This window comes from Brassica napus, chromosome C6 (genome assembly GCF_020379485.1).
Source record: "Brassica napus cultivar Da-Ae chromosome C6, Da-Ae, whole genome shotgun sequence".
Taxonomy (NCBI): Eukaryota; Viridiplantae; Streptophyta; class Magnoliopsida; order Brassicales; family Brassicaceae; genus Brassica; species Brassica napus.
Genome location: NC_063449.1, coordinates 15298942 through 15309843, shown reverse-complemented (window position 1 = coordinate 15309843; position 10902 = coordinate 15298942). Strand labels below are relative to the sequence as shown.

The window sequence follows — 10902 nt, the reverse complement described above, 5'->3', positions numbered from 1 at the left end:
GGTCGCTGCCGTTGGCGACCACCAAACGAACAGGGCCATAGTTGGGTTAATAAAGTGGAGATGTCAGTGCGTGGTGATTTAAATTTTTATGGCTGTATTGCTTGCGGAGAACGTACGCTATTTCAGAATAATACATCTACTTAAGAATAACAAACTATAATCCAACGTTGTGGTTGAATTTGGTTATATCAGTTTGGAATAAGATGCACATAGCTGGTACAACTACGAATTGTGTACCGTCGGTGTATCTTTTTTTTGTGGATTGCTAGGAATTTAAACGACGAATGCAAATGACTATTTGAATACAACAATCCAGAAAGATTGCTGAATATGTTAGAGAATTTATGAACTTGCAAGTCAGGTTAGAGTAACTGAAAGAGACATTTTCGACTTTTATTTGTCACAATAGGACTTTTGATACTCTTGGCTATTCACTACAAGAAAACAAGCGAATTTCGACGGCTAAATTCGTTGGTATTGCCGAATTCCGACGAAATTCCTCTCACACCCCACCGCTCTTACGGCTCTATACCCCAACCCTACTTGCTCTGGACCCCCCGGTCCTCCCTTTCTATTCCTCGGTAAAGTGGGCCATGGGAGCATGGTGGGGGGGGGGGGGGGCGCTATCCCCTTGACGAAAAATGTCGTCGGAATGATTTCGTCGGAAATTCGTGACAAGTTCCGACGAAAATCCGAGAGAAACCGACGGCTATATTTCCGACGGAGAACCGACAATCATTTCGTCGGGATATACTTCATCGGAAATTTTTCGGACACATTTCTGACCGCAGTAATCATCAGATAAACAATCCAGACGAAATATATATGTCGGAGATTTCCGAAGATGTTCGTCGGAATATTCCGACGCATATATTTCGTCGGAATATTCCGACGAACGTTTTTCGTCAGAAATGTCCGACCACAATTCGGTCGGAATTGTCCGACAAATTTCCGACGAAATATGTTCCGTTGGTAATTTTTATTTATTATTATTTTTTTATAAATTGTATTTTATAAAATATTTATTTTGTAAAATAAAGATCTAAAGAACTGAATTTATAATAAATATTATAGAAAAAAGTTTTACATAATGAAAAGCAACATTTAAAAGTTTTTAATATAAAAGGGCTAAATATCATTAGGAAAAAAACACTTCATCTTTTCCATTATCTCCTCATTTGTCTTTTTTGACCCGCTAATTCAGCAAGAATTGTTGCGTTCTGCGTCTCAAGCGCCACACTCCGATCATCCTTATTCTGCAGCTGCTCTATAATCATAGGATCAGGAGGAGAAAAAGGAGCTTGTGAAGAGGAAGGACAAGAAGAAGCACGCCGAGCCAAACCAACCAAACGACCTTTCTTCAAACCGCCTATAAATAAATATTAGTAATAAAGTTAATATAGTAATGCAATGGTAAAAAAAACATTTACATGTTCCACCATTTGGTTTATTCGAATTCGGGATATGTTCGTGGATGCTGCAGAGGAATCGTCATTTGAGATAGGCTGAGAAGCAAGCAATGCTTCTTTTTGGGTTTGCACCAAGTTTACGACATCTCTGATGACGAGATTCTGAATTTCCCCGTCTTCTTGTTAGTGTACGCCTCTTTCATGACATCGAGATGATCAACGTGATTACCCGCATTTGCTTCAACCTAAATACAATATTAATCAATACATATAAAAAATAATTTAAATAATATATATAGTACTTACAAGTTGATTTTCCTTAGAAGACATATTGCAAGCACCGAGGTTGTGGACATAAACACCTTTCCCGCCACTATCGCTCTTGCGGTTGGCTGAGTTTTTGATTGATTTCTCTATAGTCTCCTGGTCCACCCAATGCTCCTGCAACTCTAGCCAAACCGTTGGGTTGATGTATTTTGGTGTCTTCCCCTTGAGCCATAGCTGCTTCCACTCATATATCTGCTTCGTATAAGAGTCTGCCGTCTTTTCATGGAAGGCTTGACGGACGGTTTCCGTGAGGCCTGACTCCCAAATTAAGTGTTGCTGCCAAAAATCGAAGTAAGATAATATATAGAGTAAAAAATTAAAACCCAAAAAAAAAATTAAAATTTAGAAATTACCGTAAAGTTATGGAACCACAAATCGCGCTCGTCGTTAAGCATCACACTGTAGGTCGGATATCCTTTGTGGAGCATGGAATACATCATCTGGTTAATGCTCCTGCTAATGCCATTGTTCGACTTGTTGAGCCTTGAAAAAACAAAGATTTTGTTAGAAATAAAAATAAAAATTATACTAAAAATTTTAAAAAAGAAAACATTACCAAGTTGTGTATCCTTGTGGATACGGATGGAGCACACGGAGATGCTCTCGACCGGGTTGGAGAACAAGGAGCTCTACCGGCATAGTACCAGGCTAATATGGAGCAGCGGGATCTGCCGGTGGAAAAAATGGAGGAGGGACTGGAGGAGGAACAAGCGGGACTGAATTTTGCTCATGCGACGAGCCTGAAGTCTGGGAAGGACTCCTCGAACGAATCTGACATCGGGGTGCGGAACGACGTAATGGTCTACTACCACCATCCTCAGATCTACGAAAAAATAACATTTTTGAAGATCATATATACGAAAAAAATAACATTTAGAAAGGAATATTCATTTATTTAGTTTATAGTAAATTTGTATATAATAATTTTTTAATAAATTATATATATATAATAAACGGTTTTAGTATTATATATTAAAATATTAAATCGTTTTATAAAATATAATAAACATATAAATTTAAAAAAATATACATATAAACCACAAATTCTATAAATCATTTGAAGAATCAGTTTTATAATTTTTTAAATTTTAATAGTTTATATAAACATAATAAGAGGTTTATGTATATATAAAAACATTTTATAAAATATAATTAACACATAAATTTCACAAAATATACATATAATTTCTAAAATCTACAAATCTAACATTCAAAACTTAAAATCTACATATAAACACCAAAATCTAACATGTTAATTCCTATAATTATCCATTCAATCCTAACTATTCACATTCAATTCCATATAAAAACCTCTAAATCTAACATCAAAAACTATTAAAATTGAGATTGAAAGAAGGTTTAGATGACTTACATGATCGTGGAAGGGGGTTTGAGAGAGAGATTCGCCGGAGGGAGAGAGATTCGCGGTGGGAGAGGAATGAATCGCTGGGAAAGAAGAGAGTTGAGTTGATCCACGGAAATGAGGAAGAAGAAGAAGTACTTTTCCCTCCATCATCATGCGGAGTAGGTCTTCTTTTTTTGTGTGCACTTCTGATGAAAAGTACTTTTCAGCAAAGTTTGAAGTTTCTTCATTGATAACTTGTGCGATTATAGATCCTTCCACCTTGCTTAAATTCTTGATCTTCTTCTTCAGATGATGCATGAAACGCTCAAATAAATACATCCACCGATACTGATGCGACCCAGACCATCTCAGCTATCAACCAGGGCTAGACAAGCGATCCAACCATCTTTCCAGCCGGTACAACCAGCGAGCAAGGCGATATGGGCGATCCGATGGTGCAAACTTTGCTTGGAATGGTTCCCAAGGTTCATGAGCTCACTTGGACCAACTGTGGACACTTCACTCGTTCAAGGAGTCATGAGGAAGGGATTAGTCGAGCTAGATCAAGCCTGGAGCGAGCTAACTTGAAAGATAGTCGATATTTCATGTTTTTCGACCCATTCATCCACAAAGGGCCATTCGATGGATCACTAAGTTTTTCTTTGGTTTCTACTGACACAAACCCATCCATTATCAGTTCTAAGTCATGTTCTTGGTCCAGACCACTTAGGAAAGCCAAAGGAGGCTTGTTGGACGACTGGGCTTGTTTTTGATTGATTAGTTCTATTGGAACTCTTGAGAATCACAGAATCGTTGAGAGAGAAAGAAAAATCTGAGAGAAACACTTGTGAGGATTTGATTTCTAAAGTTTGTTGTTTGTGCAGGAAATCCTTGAAGGATTGGCTTGGATCTGCAATTTTTTTTCTTGTCTTTTCTTTGTTTGTTAATTTTGCAGGAGCCATGTCTCAGGAAGGAGAAAAGAGTGATGAACAGACCTGAGAAGCAGCCTTGTCTCGACTTCAACTTAAGGCTGTGACAGATCATTTGACGAGAATGATGAAAGATCCAATGGAGGAGATCCACACACGCCTAGACAGAGTTCAGGAAGATCAACAGAAGCAAAGTGATTCTAGAAACGAAGGATCATCAAAGAAAGGCAAGTCTGATGAAGATGATTATTATAGCCACAAATCCGGTTCATCAAAGAGCAGTCATAGACGACCTAGAAGAGCGAGAGAGACCAGTGGTCGATTTGATGATAATCTAGGTGGTATGAAACTAAAAATCCCTACCTTCTATGGAAAGAATGATCCTGATGCTTACCTTGAGTGGGAAAAGAAAATCGAATTGGTGTTTGATTGCCAACACTTCTCTGAAACCAAAAAGGTAAGGCTTGCTGCCACTGAATTTACAGATTATGCTATTAACTGGTGGGATCAAGTGGTGACAAACAGGAGAAGAACAGGTGAAACTCCAGTGAACACTTGGCAGGAGATGAAGTTTCTCATGAGGAAAAGATTTGTTCCTGGTCATTACCACAGAGATTTGCATCAGAAGATTAGGAAGCTGGCTCAAGGAAACAGCAGTGTTGAGGATTACTTTCAAGAAATAGAAACACTGATGATGAAGGTTGATATTGATGAAGATCCAGAAGCAACCATGTCTCGGTTTCTTGGCGGTTTGAACAAAGAGATTCATGATCGTTTGGAGATGCAGGATTATGGGACCATGGAGGAGATGCTCCACAAAGCCATTCTGGTGGAGAAACAGCTTAAGAGATCAGGAAGTTCACGCAATGCCTTTGGAGAAAAGACTTCCAGCATGAGGACAAGCTATCCTAAGGAAAACAGCAACTTAAATTTGACAAACCACTTACCCTTCAGCAAGAAAAAGGTAAGGTTGAATCTTCTTTTACCAGAAATCGTGACATTCAATGTTTTAAATGTCAGGGAAAAGGTCACATGGCAAAGGAATGTCCAAACAGAAGAGCAATGGTGATCATGGCAAATGGAGAGATTGGAACCGAGGAGGAAAAAGATTCAAGCTCAGATTCTTCTGAAGAAATTATGATCAAAGCACCTGAAGGTGATCTACTTGTTGCTAGAAAGGTTTTGAATTTCCAGGTAAAACCAGAAGAGAATGAAAAAAGAAACAACTTGTTCCATACCAGATGTGAAGTGCAAGGAAAGGTGTGTAGTCTTACCATAGATGATGGCAGCTGTGTCAATGTTGCTAGTGAGGTGATGGTAAGAAAGCTGGGTTTGAAAACAACTAGGCGCAATGAACCGTTTCTCTTACAATGGATAAATGAAAGTGGATGTATGAAAGTTACTAAGCAAGTTCTAGTTCCTTTCTCTATTGGCAGGTACAAAGCTGAGGTTCTTTGTGAAGTGTTACCAATGGGAAATTCTCATTTGCTCTTGGGTAGGCCGTGGCAATCAGATCAGAGAGTGACTCATGACGGTTTCACAAACCAATACTCTTTGAAGCAGTATGGGAATACCATTACTCTTATGCCCATGACCCAACATAAAGTCTATCTTGATCAGAAATGTCTCAGTAAGAAGGAGGAGGATCCCAACCGTGATGACAATGGTACCTTGATCAAACATGCCAACGATCTCATGAAAGTCTTCAAAGAAAAAGGTTAAGAGATTCCTTCTCATTCTAAGATAAAACCTGATAAGTCTTGTCTTAAACTAACAAGTGTGGAACCGGTGCAACCGAGTAGACATGACTCTCTTATTCAGGAAGAAACTGGTTGCTTGCAAAAGCAAAAGAAGGAAGAAAACTGCCTTGTACCAAAACCGGTTCTAGGATCAGTCACTACAAACTTTCGACCAGAGCAATGTAAAGCCTTTGTTTTGAATAATTCTCTGCTTGGTTTAGGTTTCTTGATGTCTTTTAAGGATGTGAAGCTGTTAGGAATATAAAATATCAAAGACATTTGCTTGCCAAATTCTGTTTTTGAGAGAATGATTCTATCATTTGTGCCAAAGCAATGTCTAGATCAAAAACGTTTTCTGAATGATTATGACATTTTTTCTGACCTTTCTGTGAACCTTGATAAGATTCCAACACTTTGCAATACTTTTATTGATTTTAAACTCGGATTGAAAAGTGTTTTGCCTCAGCAGAAATTGATTGATCATTTAGGCGATTATACACTTGATTTGGGTTTGTTGAGTGTGTTTCTAAGACAGGGAAAACAAGTTAGGACGAACCAGGAAGGAGGAAGTCTCCATGATAATGAACCAGACGAGATGGCAAGCCTTGGTCGATTCTTTCTTACTCGACCATTGACCCACAAGATGATATGTGAGACTATTTTATTCTCTGATTTCTTTAGAACTGATTCACTTTGTTTGAATATAGGTCAAACAAATTTGTCGTCAAAGCCTCTTGAAGAAAGTGGGTATGATGCGACCCAGACCATCTCAGCTATCAACCAGGATGAGACAAGCGATCCAACCATCTTTCCAGCCGGTACAACCAGCGAGCAAGGCGATATGGGCGATCCGATGGTGCAAACTTTGCTTGGAATGGTTCCTAAGGTTCATGAGCTCACTTGGACCAACTGTGGACACTTCACTCATCCAAAGAGTCATGAGGAAGGGATCAGTCGAGCTAGACCAAGCCTGGTGCAAGCTAACCTGAAAGATAGTCGATATTTCATGTTTTTCGACCCATTCATCCACAAAGGGCCATTCGATGGATCACTAAGTTTTTCTTTGGTTTCTACTGACGCAAACCCATCCATTATCAGTTCTAGGTCATGTTATTGGGCCAGACCACTTAGGAAAGCCAAAGGAGGCTTGTTGGACGACTGGGCTTGTTTTTGGCTATTTTTGGGCCTAAATGAGGTTTATAAGGTTTCTAAATTTTGTGAAGAAACAATCAAGGTTTCTTTCAAGTTATTTTCGACCAAGTGAAGTCCAAGGGGTGCCATATCAAGTCAAAACCGTGTGAAGGCCAAGAGTTAGTCTTTGTTTTTAGTCAAACTCATTATTGAGCCAAGTCTTTGCTTTATGAGTTTTATGTCTTGTTTTTAGTTCTTTTATTTTTGATTTCCAAGTCTGTAAACTCTATAAAAGGGCCTAAGTTTGCCATGAATAGATCAGACTTTTTTGTGTTAAAACCTTTGTGTTTACTTGAGGGTGATTCTCTTTTGTTCCTTGTGGACATTTCGATCTTTGGTGGATTCCGAGATCAAACCGGTTTATCAAGATATTCTTCAGCATATCTTGTGGTGCCATTCGACCAGCTGCAGATCAGAGAGGTGTACTTAAGTTAGGCTCTGGGTGTTGGGTTTAATATACTCAAGGTTCCAGCCACACGATCTCTCCAATCCAAAGCTCCATCGCCTATCTCCTTGAAGATCATCTTAAGTGCAGTCTTGTGTGTTGGGTTTAACATATCCAGTGTGCTGGCTCCACGACCTTCTCGCAGACAAGGATTATCCATACCTTCCTCAAGTGATTTCAGGGGCTGGTCCCTTTCTTAGGGGGCATAAGGTACTGCACAGAACCACCAAGTTCCAATTCTCTTACGAGATGAATAGTAAGATGTTCCATAACATCAAAAAATGATAATATATTCTCTAGGTTTCACAAGATGACGGGTATGTTATCCTTCAAATTACTAATACCCTCTTCAGTGACTGCTCTACTGCATAAATCGCGGAGAAAAACATTTATCCGTACATAGATAAGAATAAAAAAATTCCATAAGTAGATATATATATATATATATATATATATAAATATATAAATATATATATATAAACATAATAAATAAATATGACAACTAATTGAAAATGTAAATATATACCTGCAATTGTTTCATAAACATTACGTGGCAATAGTGCTGAAAAAACAAACGGAAGGAAGCGCTGCATCATTACATGACAATCGTGACTCTTCAAGCCAGTAAACTTTCCTTCGCTTTTATCCACGCAGTTACGAAAATTTGATGCATAACCGTCTGGAAATACTACTCTATCTGTAATCCAATCAAAGAACTCCTCTTTTGCAGCTACATCCAGTCGGTATATGTGAAAAGGAGCCATACTGTTCTCATCAACGTGAAGTTCAGAACGAGCACAAATATCGACTAAATCCAGTCTTGACTTCAAATTATCCTTCGTTTTACCATGGATGTTTAGGATTGTGTTCATCAGATTGTCGAAAAAATTATTCTCAATATGCATGACATCTAAATTATGCTGTAACAGATGATTCTCCCATTATGGCAAATCCCAGAAAATACTCTTTTTATGCCAATTGTGTAGTTCTCCAATAGCGTTGACACGAATATTTTCATGTCCACCTACATCTAGCGTCCTTTCTGCACCAAAATCCCTTAGTTGTTTCCACAAATTTCCCCCACTAACTTCTTCAGGTGGACTGTCAAACGCCTTCTTGTTCTTCGTAAACAAAGTCCTACTTCAACGATATGGATGATCGGGTGGTAGAAATCTCTTCTGGCAGTCAAACCAACACATTTTCCTTTTGTGCTTTAGTTGGAAAGCATATGTGCTATCTTGACAATATGGACATGAAAGCCTCCCATATGTTGTCCATCCAGATAACATACCATATGCGGGAAAATCACTTATTGTCCACATAAGTATTGCCGGCATCTGAAAATTTTCTTTGCACGAAACATCGTATCTCTCAGCACCATGCGCCCATAATTGTTGCAACTCATATATCAATGGCTGAAGAAACACATCTAGTGATCTCTTAGGATGCTCTGGCCCGGGGACAAGAATGCAGAGAAACAAAAACTCTCGTCGCATGCACAAATTCGGCGGTAAGTTGTACGGTGTCACAATCACTGGCCATATAGAATATTGTTTTCCATTCTTTCCAAATGGGCTGAAACCATCAGTACATAATCCAAGATAAACATTTCTTCTCTCTTGGGCAAATTGTGGATATCTTTATTGGAAATGTTTCCAAGATTTTCCATCTGAAGGATGTCTAATCTAACCATTTGTGGAGTGCTCTGCATGCCATCTCATTGGTTGGGATGTGCTTTCGGACTGAGACAACCTCTTCAATCTTTCCGTCAAAGCCAAATACCACATCTTTTTGAATGGAACCAGAACTTTTCCTCTCGTATCCTGATAACGAGGTTTCCCACAAAATTTGCATCTATCTCTGTTCTCATCCACTCCCCAGTAGATCATGCAGTTGTCCATACAAACATCTATCACCTGATACGGTAAACAAAGACCCGCTACAAGTTTCTGAACCTCGTAGTATAAACCTGGTGCAAGATGATATCACTCAAATTATCTTAAGGTGTGAATTACTCTCTCAAATAAGCGGTTCAATTGTAGTACTTAGGGATCGAATTCACAAGGAGCTAGGGAACCTAATAAATCTAATTAAGTTGATTAAGCTAGGTTGATTATTATTATATGTAAAAGACAGGTTTATGAGCAAGTTAATTGCTCGATTGATTGATTGGAGGTTTTGGTACTTAGATGAAAGTAGCTAGACTTAGGGTTTTTATTCAGGTAATCAGGATTATAATCCTACATATGCTTAATAAGTTGCATGCATGATATTGTAGAGCTCAAAACTTATAAACAAACCACTAGGCTCTCGCTTTCTAGGTTTGTCAGTTGACCAGTGTCGATCGATGATTCTATAGGAATATCGATCGATACACTTTGTGAAACATCGACCAATTATTCTATTGGAATATCGATCGACGCTCTTGTTCAAGCGTTAATGCGCGGGTTGAATGTGCTCACTAAGCTCGCTAGATCAGCTCTCGCCTTACTCTTAGAAAGTCTTAGCTCAGTTAGGATGGTTTCAGGGTGAGATGCAAGCTATCGCTTATATCTACAACTCCTATGGCAAGTTCTAGGTAGCTAATCAAGAATCAGGCATTAATGACAATCCTAAAGATGAATATCACAACTTAGAAATCTATAGTTTGGGCTAATCCCTCATAACCTATTTAAACCCCAAATCTAACAAGGAAAACTACTCAGACATGGCCAAACAATTCATAACGGCAATAAGGTATGAAAACTGCATTAGATAAATAGATAGATATTAATGGAGTTCCAATCACAAATATCTTTGGATTTTCTCTCCAATCTACTAAAAATCCTAAAAACCTTTTGCTGTGAAATTAGTAAAACAAGAAAGCACACTTTGCCTCTAACATATTGGCAAAGCTTATATAATTAGGTTAAAACTCGTCAGGGGTAATCTTGTAAATTGGTGAAGACTTGGGCTCTAAGTCGACTAACACCAAACGGGCTTTCAGTGCGCTTCGCTGTCGATCGATTTCAAGATATGAATATCGATCGATTATTCTTCCTCAATGTCGACCGATGGTCGTGCTCGATGGTCATCTCGGGTGCTTACTCCAAATATCTCCAAAATGCTCTAAAATCATCACTTTCCTCCTAATCACTCCTGATCCTATAAATATACTAAATAGACTCTATAATATAATAATTAGTAGTTAAAACACTGATAAACCATGGCTAAAAGTGGGTCAAATCCATGGTCTATCAACTCCCCCAGACTTACCCTTTTGCTTGTCCTCAAGCAAAACATATAGGCAGTCTCTCAGAAAGAGGTTTGAAAACAGCAGGGACTCACATAATTTTAAATTTAGAATCAACACCTTAGACAGTCCTAGTCTCAGAAGCACACTATACCATATCCTAGTCTAGCAACCAAGTTCATCTAGTCAACAACTAAGCAAATCATGTCTGACAATCCCCTCTACCAACCTCAATTCTTACATAAATAAAGTGTAGGCTTTACCTTGGGGGTATCGATAACAGGA

At 38.5% G+C, this 10902-nt stretch overlaps 1 protein-coding gene across 1 annotated transcript; it reads right to left on the bottom strand.

Annotated features, from left to right (window-relative positions):
* Positions 1–1546: 1546 nt before the first annotated feature.
* On the bottom strand, positions 1547–2375 carry LOC106384752. Its single transcript, XM_013824665.1, has 4 exons — positions 2293–2375; positions 2090–2219; positions 1716–2012; positions 1547–1654 (listed from the first exon to the last, which is right to left on the bottom strand). Exons 1-4 carry the CDS (start codon positions 2373–2375, stop codon positions 1547–1549), a joined length of 618 nt encoding a protein of 205 aa, XP_013680119.1.
* Positions 2376–10902: the final 8527 nt, after the last annotated feature.